The 19552-nt window shown below is 39.0% G+C and overlaps 3 protein-coding genes across 4 annotated transcripts in view; 1 reads left to right on the top strand and 2 right to left on the bottom strand.

Moving 5' to 3' along the window:
* The first annotated feature begins 3144 nt into the window (after positions 1-3144).
* The window catches only part of LOC116259549 (uncharacterized), a 95643-nt gene continuing 79235 nt past the window's right edge, over positions 3145-19552 (top strand). The window contains exons 1-2 of one of the 2 annotated variants that reach the window (XM_031637408.2): positions 3151-4044; positions 6879-7178. In XM_031637408.2, the coding sequence (XP_031493268.1) occupies positions 3565-4044; positions 6879-6884 (486 nt within the window). In that variant the 5' untranslated portion in view covers positions 3151-3564 and the 3' untranslated portion in view covers positions 6885-7178. Of the gene's footprint in view, positions 4045-6878; positions 7179-19552 lie in introns of those variants that run through there. The other variant, XM_050078986.1, reaches the window with a different exon arrangement.
* LOC116259538 (uncharacterized) lies at positions 9064-10241 on the bottom strand. Its single transcript, XM_031637401.2, has one exon. The coding sequence runs from the start codon at positions 10080-10082 to the stop codon at positions 9333-9335; it is 750 nt and encodes a 249-aa protein (XP_031493261.1). The 5' UTR covers positions 10083-10241; the 3' UTR covers positions 9064-9332.
* LOC116259511 (pentatricopeptide repeat-containing protein At1g32415, mitochondrial) lies at positions 16399-19522 on the bottom strand. Its single transcript, XM_031637378.2, has 2 exons — positions 16542-19522; positions 16399-16456 (listed from the first exon to the last, which is right to left on the bottom strand). Exon 1 carries the CDS (start codon positions 18870-18872, stop codon positions 16731-16733), a length of 2142 nt encoding a protein of 713 aa, XP_031493238.1. The 5' UTR covers positions 18873-19522; the 3' UTR covers positions 16399-16456; positions 16542-16730.

Raw genomic sequence — 19552 nt, 5'->3', positions numbered from 1 at the left:
GTGTTCTGTTGTTAAGTAGGCATGGGATAAGGACTCGAAACTCCATAATCTTTGAAATTATACTTGTATAAACTAAAACTTATACTAAACTTACAGTTTAATTTCATGGAAGATGACTGCGATAATTAACAATTAATAGTTTTATCAGGCTTCATCTCAAACCTTAACGTGATTCTCAATGAAAAAAAAAATGCTGTGAAAGATTCATTGTTTGAGACTCCGCGCATGGAACTATTTGTTACTTCAGGATTTGACAGAACATTGGGCAAATGAGTTCGTAGTTTCATGATTAATAGATGACTTCAAGGGATTTATGATTAAAATAACTCGAACCTTCAGCATAGAATTCGTTGGCTGGTGGACATAGATCTTGATGGATAATAATTAAGTTGGTTCAATTGTTTAGGCATTGGTAAGTTCATTGTAAAGGTGTTGTCTGACGAGTTGCCAGTGAGTTGGGATATCAATATATTCAATTTGGATCAAATAATCCGACCCAACCATTCCAAAAGAGTTGGTTATGGAAAAAAAACTAATATCTAATTAAGAAATAAAATCGGATTCTGATGCGAATTCGAATATACATAAATATCTTATCAGATTTAGATTCATATTTAGTTTGGAGTATACATCTAATATCCTTTATATTTTGAAAGTAGTGAGAGTTGGTTTAAAATTTGGATCGATTTGGATGTGAACGATAAAAAAATCAGATCCGATTCTAATTGCGAAATCGGATTTCGGATTCTGATATAACTTTTCTTCATTCTTATTTGACTCCGAATTCAAATCTGAACATATGAATATCTAAAAATAATAAATGAAGTATATTTAACTTAAATCTGATCCATACATCCTTACTAGTGAGAAGCAAGGTTTTGTGCATGTGCTCATAAGCTTAGCGTATAAAGAGATCACATACTGGTTAAATCATTACTTGAAGACCTTTTATGACAATCGATACTAAAATCTTGCAATGTTTTCATGTTAACTTTTTTTATAATGCAGTTCGTAGAACTCTTTAAGAACCAGTCGCTTGACTTGTGATTCTTAATAATTAGCAGCTCAGGACAGAGAAACAACTAAATTGGAACTTATACAATTTTGCATTTTCAACTAATTTTCCTTTAGTAATGTACAGGCACGCCTGTACATGATAACTGAATTTTGTTTTTGGTGACCGAACTGAAGTGCCTTTGGTTGGCTTGAATTAAAAAGCTAAAAGTTGGAAGACAACAAATTTGTTTGAAAAGCAAGTCAAGATTTAAAAGGGTTAAAATATGAAAGTGGCAAGTTCAAGTCATTTTAAGTTTCAACTCTCACAGATTCTCATGCCTGACTTTCTATGACGTGATTTTTCACAAGAATTGGTAGAAGCCAAGGGACACCATCATCAGAACTATAGAGAAAAATAATATACTGTTATATATATATATATATATGAAGTGAATGTTGACTCTTGGTATCTTAAGTCACCTAATTCACTCATAAGGACCATTTGATCTATCATAATGGAGAAAAACAATAAGAAAAAATGAAACTAATAATATATGATGAAATATCATAATTTTTCTCTTGTTTTTCTATCAACTATCCATCAGGATGAGTTGAACAGCCCTCAAGAGTGAACTAGGTGATTTTGAGGGTCACCATTCAAATTTTCTATATATATGCGATGACACAGATATTTTGTTGATATGAATCAATGCTGTCAAGACAAATCTATCTACCAGTTTTTTCTATTACCCAAAATTTTGTGAGTGTTTAAAACCTGATTTTGTTGTCTAAACACATAAAGTATGTATGATAGTCTGTCCACCAGTATGCACTTAAAGTCTAGACACATCATCCTTCAACCATCCACTTTTGATTCCTTCTACAGACAACTCATCCAGGAGATGTCGATCATTTTATTATCTTTGGAGTTGCTTCTTCTCAACAAACTTCTAATACATAACATTCACCTTCAAAGCAATTGGGATGGTCTTTCGGCTTCGTTCAATAAAAAAAAATAGTATTTTTGTAACACATAATTCAAGAACACTCTATATCATTACTTCAAAAAGTATTATGTTAGTATGAATATTCTTCATAAACGACATAATAACGAAATATTTTTTAAAACAAGAACATGGTGTCCACACTATCTTTTCTCATCAATATTCTTATTTTCAACTCCTACTATCGATATCAATGGTTTCAGATTACAATCTTGACTGCCCATTGCTTGTCCATAGCTAGCCGCATTATTTGTTTCTTATATAGTCAAAATACAGCGTGAGATCCGCCTCATACGTCATTTTTTATGGGATCATTTGATCTCTCGTTGCTCATAGAAGGCCAAACTTTGCTTGGACAAGCACAAGCCTTTTGCTTCTGCGTGTTGGACTTGTCATTCCAAATTCGTGCTTCAAAAATTTTGCCTACGCCTTGAAAGGCTGGTTTCTATTTCCTTCATTGCCGAAGCTTGGGCAGCCTTTATATGCTCCAAATCACAGTTATCTTCATCTTGGTGTATTGATGCTTTGGCTTAAGCACAAATTTAGCACATCACACTGGGGATTCTTCAGCATCTTCTTTGTGCCTATCCCACTCATGCTTGATCTTTTTCTAGCTGCGCACATTTAGAGACCAAGACCTCTGCCCACAACGCAGTTCCTTGCCTGTCTGATTATAGCAAAGCAAAACACTTCGGGAGTTTCACCTGTCCATCCGATGAGGCATCTGTGAGCACATTGCTGCATTCATGCCACATCTCTTTTGGCTTTGAGACGAAGTTCCAAGGCCTTTTTCAAATTACTTGAAGGCAACCGGTGACCTATATTTTGTGTTTAACTTCATTCCCAACTTGACTGGCAAGAAGAAACTTTATCTTAATTGTTCTTGATTATATAGAAACTGAAGACTTTTATCTTAATTGTGCTTGACTATATAGAAGTTGAAGACTTTTGTTTAAGATATTTCATCCTACCATCTAGTTGAAAGCGGAAGTGATTAGTATCAAAGAGTTCATGCCATGAAATTTCCTACTGCCTACCACTCATGGCTTCATCCACACAGTCCACGAATAGAAATTGGAGAGTTTCCATTGGGTAGACTATTTAGAACAATTAGAATGACGTTATCGAACGAATTTTTCAGTTGTGTCTCTAAGGTGGGGGTATGTCGTCCTTCACTGCTTCCATTGTTTCCGGAAGTTGCTCGGCTTTTACACGGATGCCGCAATTCTCATACCGTGTAATTTCTTTTGTCATCGAAAATTTTCTTGATTTCTTTTTTCTGCTTGTAAGACCGTGCACGCTTCCTTTTTTCTTTTCTTCCAAGTTGAATTTATATTCCATCGACTCTCTGGAGAGAAGAACCGTAGAAAAACGCACAAGAACCATTTTCCTCGACTTGAGGGTCAATCTCTATCCGTCCCACCTACCACTGTAGGGCTCGACGAGACTTGGGAGGCATCCATTTCCTTTAAAATAGGAGTTTATCCTCTCCTTCCCAGTGAGGTGTGTGCGACCTGAAGGAAAGCTTTGTCGTTCATTCATCAATTCTCATCTCGGCAGCAAAATGTTAAGTGGGTGCCTCAAATTCTTGCTGATCTGTGCGTCATTCCTCTCCCTCTCTGTAATTTCGTCATCAGTAGCGCCTTCCGTTCACGACCTTCTTCCCCAATATGGCCTTCCCAAGGGGCTATTGCCCGATGCTGTGAAGAGTTACTCCCTGGAGGAAGATGGGTCCTTCGTGATCGAGCTTGAGAGGCCCTGCTACGTCCACTTCGAGAATTTGGCATACTATGAGAAGAAGATTACGGGTAAGATCTCCTATGGCGCTATCTCCGACATATCCGGAATCCAGGCTAAGAAGTTCTTCATCTGGGTGTCCGTCACCGGTATGAGGATCGACCCACCTGATTATGTCGAGTTCGAGGTTGGCCCTCTTTCCGAGAAGCTTTCCATTACGCAATTCCAAAAAATTCCCACCTGCAAGAGCAAGGCGTGTAGTCATATGCAGGAGGAAAAATCGGCCAACACCGTCGCAGTTGCAGAGGTCCTCTCTCTCTCCATATATCCTCATATTATTGGGTCAAGAAAATAACGACCATGTTTATAGATAATTTTCTATATCCGATTCTTAGCTCAATTTCTTCTGTTTATGGATACGTGGATCGTTTGCCTTTTTAAAGTTTTTTTGGTAAATATATTCCGTATTTGTTTTGTATAGGAGCTGTCACAGTTCAATTCGATGTCTACGTGGTTGTCTGGTAATTCGCTACTCTGCTCACTGTAAAAAAAAATCTCGGATGGTGACCTAGGGTTTCGCTTGGATCATTCACTGGTACTTTAGAAGTTTGTTTTTTTTAATGTCTAACTTGCAATCAACTATTGCCAAGTGCTTCTTTTGTTTGGTTGCCATAAGGAAATGGTTTTCTGTGGTTGAAACAGCACTTTAATATGGATTCCTCTGATGGCGAACTATTTAGCATGAAACTTCGGCATCCCATAATTTGCCCGACCCTTTCATAGAGGCGCTGACTGCGAAAAGCGATATGAGAATCACTTTGAGTTTGGTGTAACAATTGTTGAATTTTTTTGAGAGAGACGGTGTTTATCTCGTGTTTAGAGTTAGTATACGCTAGTTCTTGTTGTGATTTAACAAGGCCTCAGATGTGCACTTTTTGCCATGAAGCGAGGTATCATTACTTAGAGCTTATAATGGAATAATCGGGAAATATATTTCATTAAGCACATTCAAGCTGGACTAAGGAGTGAATCATGCTATAGATGGCTTGTTCCTTTTCGTTGTCTCTAGATGAGGGATACTATTATTGTAGTCTTACCAGTTACCACTTTGGCTCGTAATTAACGTAGATGCTTACTCTGAATAATTATTCAGTTAATTCTCTGGTTACTAGTCACATTTCAGTTGAGAGTTCCATATATACTCTAAAGAGCTATTTTATTATGTGATAGTACAGCTTAAATGAAACACTGGATTTGTTCTCCATAGGCAAATTTGATGGGACATCATGCTTATCAAGGCAATTTTCATGGCAAACTGCAGGCTATTTTCTTTGTGTGTGAAAAGTTTATTAGGATCCTCTGAGTGCCTAGCAACCAATTGTCAATACTCTGTTCAACATGCATGTTGCACTACTGAACTCATCTTTACTAGGATTCCGGAGCACCAGAAAAGTATTGGAACAACTCTGTTCAACATGATGTTGTTGGAAAAGAATTTCTTTCTGATTGAGTTTTCAGCTTTCTTGTTGAGATCGTGTTGTAATAGAAATGAATCCTTTATGCATGATATCTACTTTTTTCAGATTGAATATGTTGTAGAAATTTGATTTTGAACAATTAATCTTCCAATGCTGGCTGCTCTTGAAAATTGATGGTCATTTTCCTCATTGACATTAATCTTTGACGTACATTATTGAAACAATGGTTACAAAGAGTTGTATCAAGAGAGTCTATGCAGAGCTGAAATCCTGAAACTCAAGATATTTTATTAATTTTCTTGGAAATATTTCTTCCTGAATGATGAAACTAGTGGCTTTTCACTGTGTGGTCAAGAATTGAAAGTGAGCACTTCTACAGATGTTGATTTCACGGTGCACAATGAATTGATTGGTGTTACAGATTATCTTATGTTTGTTATTTACTTATTTAGTTGGACCTGGGGACGGGTGTCTTCTTGTCTAGCCATTGATAGTGATCTGGTTTTGGCTCTGAAATGGAACTGAGCAGGCTCTTAAGACATGTTAGGAGGGGTTAAATAATTTGTGGCATCTAGATTTAGCTTGGCCATCCAGTTGCACATTTACTTGCTTACCTTGTATAATGGGTTGTTGCCTTTTACAGTTTTATGGTATCTTCTTAATAGATCCCTTCCTCTGGGATGATCTAAGCTTTGGAATCAAACTTTCTTTAATGTGGGAATGATATAGACATTCCAAAATGAAAGGAAGCCACAAGTATTAAGCATGCCCTGAGAAAAGGTTGTGTGCTTCCACAAAGAAGTCGTTCACTGTTTACCCGTTACTGGTATTTTTCAACAAATCTTTCGTGGGAAGTGTTCTTCATTTTAGATAATGAAATTACTACCACCCACAGAAATAGCATTACTGAACTCTGATTTACAATTCAGTGCCATTGCTATGTCGCATATTGTGCACATGCTGGGATGATATGCCTGAACTAGCTATTCCATTAAGATATTTCTGAATGAATGAATTCTTCTAAAAGGAAAAGTTGTATGTTGTATGTAATCATGCAGATGGACTTGTTCAGGTGGTCATGACTGCTTCTCATTAGGAGATCACACTATTTCTCACTTTTCTGTTTAAGTTACTAACTGGGGTAGAATCTCCGTGTTCTAAATTGCATCCTCATCCAAGGAGGTGACCTTGTGAACTGCCCAAACAGCTGCCGCTCATAGAGCAGAATGATATTTTAACCGTTGCTTGTCAGTACACAATGGAGGATCATGAATGTACTTCATTTACACCACAGTGCTTCTTTTACAGCATAAGCACTGCTTTCATAATACACGCGTAGCATGTTGAGTTATAACATTTGGATCACTTGTTCACGACTTAACAGGTATTGAAAAATGGGTAGGCTTGTAAATTTCCCCCTTTTTCTTTTCGAATTTTTATTTTGTTGCCTATAATTTTACAGTACTTGGTGGGGTTGTTCAGGTCGGGTGTGTTACAAATTTTCTATTTTGTTTGTTGCTACTCTTCTGTTAATATGTATGAAGATTTTATTGGTTTTATGGGTTCAGGTTATATTGGCAGTTTGCTAGTTTTTCTTCATTAAGATGATTGGTTGATCAGAGTATGGTTGATCAGGGTTTTTTTTTTTTTGTTTCTGTTTCAGGCATAAGACCCATGGAAATTGTGGAAGTCGGGAGATGAGCTTTCTTCAGGATCTCTGAATAAATTGTTTAATTGCATCCCTATACATATGCAGATGCGGTCGCTGTAATTATAAATATTCATTATGTAATTCAGTAATATCGTTTTACTGGAATATTCCCAAAAGAATTAATCATGGACTTGAATGGTGTACAACGTTCTGTCATGTATGATTGACCGATCAAGTGCTTAATGTTGTATTCTGAAGTTGCATATCCTATATTAGAACATCATGCTGTTTGAAAAATGAGAACTTCTTTCATGTTTCAAGTCTCTGAAGTTTCATGTTTCATTGGATACTCCAAAAGGCTTCCATGCACGACCTCTACACATCATTCTTCATCTCGATTCTTGAATAGTCTACATTCTCATGAATAGCCTTATTACGATGCCACCAAATCTGTCAGCACCTGACAAGAATTGCAACTTCCAACACATCTTCCTCCATCCCAACCTCACCTTCAATAGCTGCATGGTTCTACCAGTGAACCCTCCCGTTAAGAATAGAGCCATTCCATTTGTCAACCCAGAGCCTACTTCTCACCTGTCTTCATCAAGCATAGCTTAAGGGCCTCATCAAAGTCTTTTCCTGTTCGATTAATTTAATTAAAAAAAAATGATTAAAGAAAAGAAGACAACTTTAATTAGATCTTGAAAGCTTTCACAAGTTGGGACCCAATTTTTCATCTTTTACTGAAAGTTATTTCCCTCAACATGTCATTATTAGAATAGAAAACAACAATCGGTACTTTGCAAAGATCTTGCTCCAAATCAGGGCTCTTGATCACCCATAACTGAAGTTTGGATCTTGGTAAAGGAGTAAACGATACAAACCCAAACCATAGGCGGCAGTTTTGTTTAGGGAATATAGGTCCTCGCAAATTTGGTAGAGCAGGCAAATGCATCGAAGGCACATGGCATGTTCGATTTTTGCAAGTCCTGCTTTCTTGAGCCGTAAAAGTTGAGATCTCGACATTTAAGTTGAATGGTGTATCGTACCTTACTCAAGTCCCGACGCAGCCCTAGACTCCATGGGCACGGAGTTTTCAAGTGGTGGTTTGTTAACCTCCTGCATCCAAGAATATATGGCTGTATGATCAAAGAAAACCCAAGAGTTCCTAGTCTCTATGTATTCAATGAGTGGGGCCTGCCAGTGTTGTAAGAAACCATAAAAAATGATGTGCGATACACATTATTGTGAGTCAGGCTAGGAGTTGGACTTGAATTTTAGGAAACTGGATTCGGATCCAAGAGTGGTTACTATCCAACTTTTACTTATAATCAAGTCAGATACTTGTTGGACATAATATTTTATCTCGGATTCAGATATTCAAACCGTGTTTCCAATTTGCCTGGAACTAAAACCTGTTTTCTTAATTAACTCAACTTGACTAATGGATTCGATTTCTATTCGATAAACAAATCCGACGGACCTGTTCACATCCCCATAATTGAGAATAAGTCAAGATGGTTAAAGAAAATTCAAGCAGGTCTTCTCTCCAATAACGTCTACCTTTCAACCTCAAAACACAAAAATAGGACTCCAAAAATCAACGTGAAGTAACGAAATTCACAATCTACAGTCCCCAAAGTCAATTTAAGTCAATTTTGATTAATTGATCCACCAAGCAAACACTTGTTCAAAATTTTGAAGCGTCTCATTTTCCAAACCAAGCTCTCCATACTCTAAATTCGAATCTCTCTTTTTTTTAATATTACCAATTTGAATCTTTTTTTCTTTCTTGCGTTTGGCTTTACCATATTATTGACTATCAAGTACACATAAACATTAAGAAACAAAAACTCCCAACAACTCCTTTCGCTTTCCATGGTAAGAAGGTACAAGCCCAAGTCAATGTGATGAGGGGCACCCTCATAATGTTTCATTGAAAATAAAAGCTTTTGTCTATCAATCTTTTTAAAAAACTACTTATGGCTCTCAAAGAAAAGTAATGAACATGAAAAAATGAAACTGATCAGGCAGTTTTTAGTTTGATTTTTAAAGGCGTTATAATTTTATTTCTTAAAGTTAAGATGATGAAGTGCAACACTAAAGTGTTGAAGAAGGATGCACCATTGCCATCAATGATGCTATGAACATCTTGCTCACCCAAAATTGAAAAACCATGATACAAATTTTATTCTCATTTTGTAATTCCATTTAACTATCAAACGCACCAAACACCAATTATCTCAACAAAGAAAACGGGAATTCCTCATCCTCGGAAACCCAAGCATATTCACAAATCTCGCCGGGAAAGAAATATATACATCTAACAAGGAAGTTCTGAAAATTGCGATAAAATGGGTAAAATATCGTCCTTTAAGAACGCGAGTATACATCTGCTGCAGCTGCGACTAAGGAGCCGACTTGGGCAGCGTCGGAACTGGCCGGCGGCCTCCCGTGGCTCAGAACTCAGAAGAGGCCATAAGTAGCCCACTCGAGGTCGTTCTGGAAGGAGGCGGACGGCTGCAGGGGATTATGGTAGCAAGGATCGTAGGAGGCCACCGGCGATTCCCTGAACGAGGAGAACGCCCGAGGGGAAACGCGGGCGAAGCGAGGCGATTCGCCTGCGCTCGACAGCGATCGTCCCACCTGCAGCGGCGACTCTTCGGCTCCCGACAGCGGAGACGGAGGCGACGAACACGCCCGCACCGGCGTCCCCACCTCGGAGACGGTATCGAACGGCCGGTTCCTGACGGCGGCAGTGCTGCTGCTTCCGCTGCTGCTGCTGCTCCCGCTGCTGCTTCTGCCGGCGCCGCGGCCTCGAACCCTTCGCCGCAGGCTGCGGAAGAGGAAGCAGCCTAGCGAGATCGGATTGCTTTGTGTACGGCGGCGGATGGAAGAGGAAGACGATGAAGAAATGGAGGAAAGAGAGCGGTACGACGGGGAAGGCGAGAAGCTGGTGATTCTTAGAGATCTCGAGCTGCGATAGCGGTGCGACGCAGAGGACGGGGGAGTGAGGGCGCCGGAGAAGCTGGAGAAGATGGTGGAGGATCCTGGAGGAGGCGGGCGGAGGTGGTGTTGATCGGGGGCTGGCGACGGCGGCGCTGAGGAGGAGGTAGACGTCGATCTCGGGATTCCCGGCCGGATTTCCCACTTGAACGGCACGGCTCCTGCTTGCTTGAAGTCGCTGGAAGGCACGGGAGCAGCGTAGGCCTCCATTTCCTCCGCTGGCGCTGGTGGTAGTGCCGATGGCGGCGGAAAGCTCAGAAGTCTGGTGCAACTACTTCCTTCGTCGTCCCATCCTCTTTTATAAGCATAGAAAACGGAGAGAGGAAAAAGATCGATCTCGTGGAAACTTTGAGGAAGCGAAACACGAGATTTGTGGCGCTTGGGGCGGAGATGATGGTGAGCCGGTGGGGGCCGCCGGCCTACAAATATCACAATATATTTCAAAATGAATACCTAAAAAGTATTTTAAAATGCTATTTATTTAAAGTCATCACATCTTTTATCACGAAGAGGAAAAGTGAAACATTTAATATCTCGGTGGTTTTAAACGCGATATTTTCACCGTCAAAATTACATAATGTAGTTGGTTGAATTGGTGTACTCAGTTTGATTTAGAATGAAAAAAGACTCATGCGTACACTCCGGCGGAACTTTTGAATTTGTGTGGGGGTTTTTTTCGCGATATTTTCCCGATAACAAGGCCCGGCATCAAAATCCTTCGGGTCGGGTATGAGAGGATTATTCAATGGTCTCACGTTCCATTATTTTAGATTTTAAGCCAATCACGTTCTGCCATTTTGGGGTGGGTCCCGCAGCGCGAGGTTCGGTGGGGGGCCCGGGCTACAAGACAAAGGGGAGATCATCCTTCCCGTGGCTCGCCCCAGAACATGCGTTCAAAGATGATTGTGGGGCAGGACCTGGTCAAACCTGCGGTCGATCCAAATCCATATCCAGATTTTGGTGATTCAGATCCAGATCTGAGACAGATCCAAACATCAGACATGGTACAGAAGTATAATATCTCAATTCGGAGATGGCGACTGCGAGCTCAAGAAATGATCATGGGGACTGTCCTCACCAGGCAAGAAACCACTTTATATATATATATATATATATATATATTTTCCTTTTTTTTCTCACCAGGCAAGAAACCACTTTATATATATATATATATATTTTCTTTTTTTTCTTGCTCTTCACAACTCCAGAACTAGAGAAATTTGTGTAGAAAAAGGAAGTTGGAGGTAAAATAATTTGGAAATGTTTATTCATGTCGTTAGAACCAAAAAATACAAAAAATATATACATAACAATATCATGATAAATCAAGGGGAGCTCAGGAAAAATCTTAAAATGTTTGTTGGGATCGCAGTTCTTGAATGCATATCTCGGTGACGTGTGCAATTCTGTTTGTCTTGTGGAGAAAGGGAAGCAGACTGGCAGGACTTGGATCAGCATGGGTTTCTGTGCACGGGTTGGATCTATATATGACAGCCCAAACCCACAAAAACCCAGATATTGGATCTAGACCTTTTTATAAGTGCTTAACCAAATTTCAGGTCAATAATAAACTAGGCTTTTTCAAGGTTGATATCTCTCAATGTGGATCTGATACGTGGACCTCAAATCCAGACTTGCTTACGAACCCTAAGATCTGGAGCGGTTGTGCTTAAGAAAATTCTGTTTGGTCTTTTTGAAGCCAAAAAGTGAAAAGAGGCTTTATAGTGTCATGCGGACCCCACCTCAGGTATGATGAGAGACCATGTGGGCCGTTGGATTTGATTCAAAAGCTTTAAATACTGCGCCGTTGGATCGTTCTGGCTCCATTGATTTTGCATTTATTCGGAAGTTCGGCAACAATGGTGCCATTAATTAAGGTGTCTAAGTAATATTAACAGCAAGAGAATATTTGGAGGCCAATGATTTATCTTAATCCCACACACAAGGCTCAAGCTTGTAAATTTCCTTATACAGGTCAAAATATCCCCGGAAACTATGTAAAAATCTGAAACATAGGGCCTGATTCGGATTATTATTGCCAAGTTTTGGCTCCCATAATGACAATAAAGGAAAGGAGGAATTGGTGATAATTGAAGCAGTGCATGTGGTGGCACAGTAAGAAGAAGGAGGAGGTGATGAGTAGTCAAGAAGAGCCATAATGGTTTGGCATTGCATGCTTTCATGGTGGGTGGCCCATCTTCTATCTTTGTTGTCCTCTTGTGCTTGATGAAGGCATGTGATTGCTCAACTGCACATGGCTGCTTCCTTTGAAGGTCTGGAGATGCCTAGCAAGCCCAAACAAGCCCTCCTGTGGGTCCAAGCTTCATGAACACAACAAAATGACATCAAAGTCGGTGTGTATCGGCCCGTATCGGTCAATTCATATCGAGTTGACACCTCACGAGTACGAAGACATAGCTTTTTTTTTAAAAAAAAAAAAATATTATAGTTGTTTCTATCTCAAAATGAGACGAACAGACTCGCTCACGTTGATCTGATGAACCCAAAGGAAGCTCCATTGCTAGACAAATATCTGAGCTAATGAGTTTGGCATCAATTTCTTTTCAATCCGACCTTAAATTCATGGTTTTTAACATGTAGCATGAGTTTGTTTAAAGGAAGGATCTCCCAAAATATGTCATTTATTGCAACCACACATATAAGATGTAGGCTATCAAACATGACCCATAGGTTTTTAAGCTTGAACATGTGATATTTATTAGAAGATGAAGAGTCAGACGACCTTTATTGGCTTTGGTACTAAAAGATTCTGTCATAAGATTAAGATTAGTTAACGGGTCATCACTTTAGCTTACGGCTGCAACTCTTCAGTCTTCAGTCCTTGTATACGAGAGGAGGAGCACGGCTCAGCCTCCTTTCACTTGTATGAGAGAGCGTCCGTGGAGTTCAAGGGGGCCCTAACTTGAGAGTTGAACATTGTTCAGTCACGTCTCCAATATCAAAAGCGATCCTAGCGCTTGCAGAAAGGAAAAGAAAAGAACAAAAGGAATGACATCAGCCCTTGTAAACTTCTGTTCAAAACCAACAATCTATCTTCTGAGCACCCTCAGATAATATACGAATGGAAATCAATGTGACTCTTTTGTGCCCATCATCTAGTTTCATGTAACCATTGTTGGCAAGAGAAGAAAAAGAAAAACACAGGACCTATCCCTCCCACAACAAAGAGGCGGCTGCATTTTCCTGCTTTTCATCTAGCCGGGCAGGAGAACCTCTTGAGCATTCCACAACAGTCTAATTCCTCAACAATCTAAGTGTAGATGGACGAAAGTCGTTGCCAACAACTTGAGCCAGAAAACTTTTTTTTTCACGAGGCTAACAAGTTTTCAGTTGGTGTTGGGGCAATGGCCTGAGTCTCGTGAGACTGCCTCATGTTCACTGTGGTCTCATCCTTCTCTCCTGTTCTCCTCTCAGACATACTGTCATTAAGAGTTTGCATTTGGGGAGGAGAGTGTGAACAGGATTATAATTGTGCTTGAAGTTGGGAGTGGCTGTGGCTTCCTGGTTGGGATTGAGCAAAATGGAAATGGATCGATCTAACCATTTCCATTTTACAAAATTTCATTGCCAGGGAACGAGCAGAGGAGTAGACGGCAAAGTTGGTAACCAGGGAATGCGGAGAGGAGTCGCGGCAATGAAGAAGACAGCATGGAGCAGGTGGTTCGGACGTACCTTTGGGGGACTCCGCCATCGCTTCAGTGAGAAAAATGCGTCCATTAAAATTAAAATTAAAAAAAAAAAATTTTAAAGGATAAAAAAAATTGTGAAAAAGTTTAAAAGTTTAAAGTACCCATTTTTTATAAAAAAAAAAAAATTCAAACATACCCTCCACCTTATTTGGTGCATGCTTGTTGCGCTCGATCTGGTTGCAATAAAAAAGGATCCTTTACATATTACTATATCAACATCCCACGAAAAGATTTCACTTTGGTAGGGGCAAAATTTTACAATCTTCCTTACCATTGTTATTTATTTTTATTTAATTTCTATTATAAAATACTCCATGAAGACTAACACTCACTTGTTTTTAATGTGGGTCTAATGCAAAGCTATAAGAATTCGGCAGGATTTTGATGTTTGATTCACTTGGAACCAATCGAATTCTAGAATCATTATTCTCATTCTTTAACAATGAGAACTGCATTATCAATCAAAGAAATTTGATTCCGAAATTATATGCTCATTTTAGAATCTAAATTCTAAAATCATGATTCCACCGTAAGGGATGGAATTATGAATTCAAAATTTTGGAACATTTTCATCTCTCTTTGGATGCAAGGCATGAATTCATGAATTTGAATTCCCTTTTCATCAAACAAGTTGTTTTTATATTTTAGAATCATAATTCCATATTGAAACTAGAATTTTCATTCCAGAAAATTAGCGGCAAAAGGTTCTTTTGGAGACTTGCAACAAAACGCCGATAAATGCATGGAGTAATGTGAATAAGAAAAAAGAAACATTCTCGCCGCTTGAAGAACAATTTTATGAGGAGGAAAAGAAACATTTTCACTGCTTCAAGCACAACTTTATTCCATATCAAAAGTTGGATGCTTTGATTAAAAAAAAAAAAAAACGTGTAATAACATTTTGAATTAATGACGTTCTCTTCTCTGTCGTTAATCTAGTTTTTATCAATCTTAGTTGATGGGTTTCTGGAACGTTTGGACCAAGAAAAGAATATGCCAAAACTATCTATAAAAAATTGGTTAAAGTTCGTTTTTTTAGAATGGTTTAATCAAGTGTAAACTCAAGTTAGTGCAGTTAGACTTGCTTAGTTTGTATAGGCATCGCAAGATACAGATAGCTGAAACACTATGCTGGTGTTTGTTTCCGATCCACAGTGATCTGAGATCTTAGGATTTCAAATCCATAGATTTAAAATCAGATCACCTTCCATCCACCTTTAAATCTATGGTTTTTAATATGTAGCATGAATTTAAAATTCATGTTATTGAGAATCTCCCAAAACACACTTTTTTTTATGTAGCTACAGATCTAAATCCAAAGCTATCAAGCACAACCTATAAGATAAGAGAGATTTATTATCTGCTGAGACAAGAAGCTTGGATGTCCACGTCCATTTGTCCCAGATGGGTGAGGTGGATCAGAATTTGGAACTCGCAAGCCCATGGGCTTCTGTAATTGGATCAACAACATCCTCGGTAATGGATCAAGCATTCAGTTCTGATGGACGTTTATGTCTTTGCCATATTGTTGAAGTTATGAGAGAGAGAGAGAGAGAGAGGTTTGATACACATTTATTACAAAGAAAAACCGATGCACAAATTCACATCCTGTGATATTATGAACTAGAGCAAGTAACTGTAATATTTTATCCTAATTTATGGCAGACTTGCATTGAGCCACAAAAACAAAAATATTACATTTACACGAAAATTTTGAGATAAATATTGGCATATAATAATGAAAAATCTGTCATATAAGAACCAAAACCTTCCCACTGATTCTAGAAAAGGGCCATATGTCTCTGAATTTTCAGATATAAGCAACAAGTTTCTGCTTTTCCTTACCACTGTCAAAAAAAGTTCGTGGTTACAACCTCAGCTATCAGCTATAGTGGAGCATAATAAGCAGTGTTTAAAAACTTCCTGAGTCAGCTTGTTGGCTAAATTTGACTCAGTGATCTATTGGCTCAGCCCAGTAGAGAGGCTCGTTTTTTGTTGACAATCTACATGACAGGTAGAAACTCGGTTTAGCACAGGCAAGACTCTTTTTAACTTGTTGTAGCCGAGTGATAAATTTTGTATTTTGTAATTAATTAAGCTGTTAGTTACTTAATTTTGACGTGAATCTTCTAATCTATTGAAATGTAAGAATTTAAAATTATTTTTCATTTATAAAATTTGCATATTAAAAATGAAAAGTTAAAACTAATTAGATTTAACTTCATATGCGGTGTACGTATTTCAATTTTTAGGATACTAGACTCTTCACTTTTAGATTTTTACTTTTACATAATAATAACATACATGCTGAGTTTGTTAACTATTACATAGTTGTAAATGTTAAATATATTGATCTTAGTGTTTGGTTTTGATTGACTTGTTTTCACTGATATGTTCGCTCTTGCTACATAGTTTTTTTTTTTAATATGCAAGTATAAAATAAGGGCAGCAACTCAATTTTCCAACTTCTTGTTATCAAATGAGAAAATGTAATTTAGTTATTAGTTGACGTTTGGTTGGCTTATTTACAAGTTACATGTATTCAAGTCATTTTACAACTTTTTTGTGTTTGAATGACAAGTTATATATTGTTTTTCTTTCAAAAACAATAATTAACATAACCCGACCTGGGTCACCGATTTGACATACTGAGTTAAAATGGACGAGCCGTGTCCCAAGTCACCAGGTTTTAAAATATTGATCATAAATATTATCCAACCAGAGAGGAGAAAAGAGCTTCACAGCCACATTATAAGTTCATAGACTTTAAACATATGCCTCTATTTTGGTTGGTGCCAAGGCATGTATAAGGAACTTCAGAAACATGAGGCTCTTCTCTGAGATTACAGACGGAAGATTCAGCACCAAGCAACTCTGAAAAAACATGAAACTATAGAATCAAGTTTAAAGCTAACATCAATATAAATTATTTGTTGTCCCGAAAGTAAGTACATTTTACCTTTTTAGCAAATTTATCAGAACTTTATTTCTTTTTCGACATGTCATGAATCATAATGTTTTGAATACATCCCCAATTACCAATTCTTTTCAGTGACATATATTGCAGACACTTGCGATTATGGCTTCACGTGAAAAGCAGCATATCTCGCTATTTAACAAGAATTTTAGCCGGAGAATCTGATAAACATTAATGGAAGAGGCTGCACAGATTTAAGAAGCTTTCAAGGATTGCATAAGCCTGGTCGGTACAAGGATGGCACCTTTCCCCTGACCGGAAAACATGCACCTTTCCTTTCACCGTGATCCAACTACATCCGGGATTTTTCCTCACTCCCTTATGCCTCATTGAGTTTCTAAGTTTTGCTGCTTCCTCTGGCTGATCAGAACATGAGTACATGTTGCAGAGCAAGACATGCGCAGGTGCATTTAGCGGATCAAGCTCAAGAACATGTTTTGCTGCCTGTATCGCAATGTCCATATTCTCATGAAGACTGCAGGAACCAAGCAATGCTCCCCAGACAGCAAGACCAGATACAAAAGGCATCCTCTGAACAATCTCTGCAGCTTCAATAACTTTGCCGGCACGACCAAGAAGGTCGATCATGCATATGTAGTGTTCCACTTCTGGTTGAATTAGGTAGTCTTCAACCATGGACTTGAAAAACCGCCTGCCTTCATCAAGCAACCCAGCATGACTACAGGCAGAGAGAATCCCAAGAAAAGTAACAGAGTTAGGCTTCTGGCCTTCATTTTTCATAGCCTCAAAAAGATGAATCGCCATGTCGACAACCATATTATGCGAAAATGCCATGATCATTGAATTCCAGGAGATTATATCCCTTAACAACATCCGACGGAACACAGAGTAAGAATCCTCTATAGCACCACATTTTGCATACATTGCAACTAGTGCATTGTTAAGATGCGCATCAACTGTCGACTGTGTCTGCAGCAACCGCGCATGAAATTGCTTTCCCTGGTCCAGTTCAGCCATTGAACCAGCAGCACCAAGAAGGCATGCATACGTGTGACCTAATGGTCTGATCCCTTCCACCTGCATTTGTGAAAATAAGTTAATTGCTTGAGGGAAGAGTTCATTCTGAACATGCCCAGATATCATGGCTGTCCAAGACACTGCATCTCTCTTTGGCATCTTATAAAACAATGCACATGCCTCTGCTACCTTACCAATAGTGAAAAATCCAGATATCACTGTAGTCCATGAGACGCTATCTGGGTCAGGCATCAAACTGAATAGATCAAAAGCTTTTTCAACCAAACCACACTGCACATAGCCATTTAGCAACACATTCCATGAAATGCAGCAATGTTTGGAACTAGTAGAGAAAATACTCAGGGCACTGTCCATGAGCCTGAATCGAGAGTACATGTGTATCAAGCTTTTTGATACTCTATCATCATTAGGATCTAACCCTCTTGTTATGACCTGTGCATGAACCTGCATTCCAAGGGAAGGATAGTTCAGACTGGAACATGCATAAAAGAGACAGACGTAGGTAGCTTCATTTGGATTGATTTCTTCTTTTAACATGGAAAGGAACAGCTGCAGTGCATCACCATAAAGACCATTAGCAACGCAGCCACTGATCATAGCTGTCCAGGAGACAACAGTTCTTGCTGGCATCTGATAAAACAATCGGAAGGCTTCATCAACTTCACCAATTCGAAAGTATCCCATAATCATACTCGTCCAGCTAGCAGTATCAGACTCTGGCATCGACTCAAACAATTTCCTCGCTTCTCTCATTTGTGAATTCTCTGCATAACCCACAATCATTGCATTCCAAGTCACAACATTTCTTTCAGGCATCTCTTCGAACAGCCTTTGTGCACCCTCCAAGTCGCCATTCCGAACCAACCCCGAGATCATGGCATTCCACGAAACTAAATTTCGACGAGGCATCATCTCAAAAATGGATTTAGCAGATTCGATCGATCCAAAGCATGCAAGTCCAGAAAGCATGGCAGTCCACGTCACAACATTTCGTTCGGGCATTTCATCAAACATTTTCCGGGCGTCGGAAATTCTCCCGAACCGCAAATACCCAGAAAGCATAGCGTTCCAAGTAACCACATTTCGTTCATGGATGGCATCAAACAAACCCCTCGCTTCGTCAATGCGCCCTTCTCGACAGAGCCGTGAGATTTTGCTGGTCCAGAAGACGATGTCATTGTGGCGAAGACCGTAAAGTCGGTTAAAGCCCCGCCGGGATGGTCGGCGGGGTCGTAGAGAGATAACCCCGGATAAACGGCGAAGTTGGTAACCGGGGAATGCGCAGAGGAGTCTGGGGAATGAAGAAGACAGCATGGAGCAGCTGGTTCGGACATGCCTCTGGGGGGCTCCACCATTGCTTCAGTGAGCGATGTGGCTCAGCATGTAGAGAGCAGAATTTGGGGAATGGCGAGTCCAGTGAGGACTGCTTCGGAGACAAACTCCCAATTTACTGCTTTTCAATGTATTGTATCGCAATCTGTAGTTCAATTTTTCTAAAAGGCCACAGAAATGGTGAGTCTATGCATAAAACGAAAGAGATGTGCGTCATCATATAACAATATATTAATCATTTCATAGCTTTGCTGTGGATCAAACGAGACTTTCTTTTTCCTAGAAATGATTGCAACAAGCAAAGTATTATTGCAATTGAAGCTGCTGCAATGAGTCTTGGGATCAAACGAGACTATATTTTCTTCATTTATCGTTTTAACTATGGTAGCATTTAGAATCCCAGAACTATAATCCTGGAATCAGGATAATGAGGATTTGCATCCCTGTTTTAGAAACAGGAAGTGTTTGTTTAACCTGGATTATAATTTGTTGGATGTGTATCCAGTGAGAATCTGGAAAAAATATGTTGGAGTTGTCAAATAACAACTTTTTTTAATTCATTTTGGTCATTGATCTGTTGTACAACAATTAATATCAAGCAATATAATCATATGAGACATAGCACAAAAAAACTGAAGAAGCAAACAACAAGACTGAGCGTA

Source organism: Nymphaea colorata, chromosome 1 (assembly GCF_008831285.2).
Source record: "Nymphaea colorata isolate Beijing-Zhang1983 chromosome 1, ASM883128v2, whole genome shotgun sequence".
In the NCBI taxonomy this organism is placed as follows: domain Eukaryota; kingdom Viridiplantae; phylum Streptophyta; class Magnoliopsida; order Nymphaeales; family Nymphaeaceae; genus Nymphaea; species Nymphaea colorata.
The sequence above is the reverse complement of the archived record's forward strand: the minus strand, read 5'-3'. Positions and strand labels throughout refer to the sequence as shown.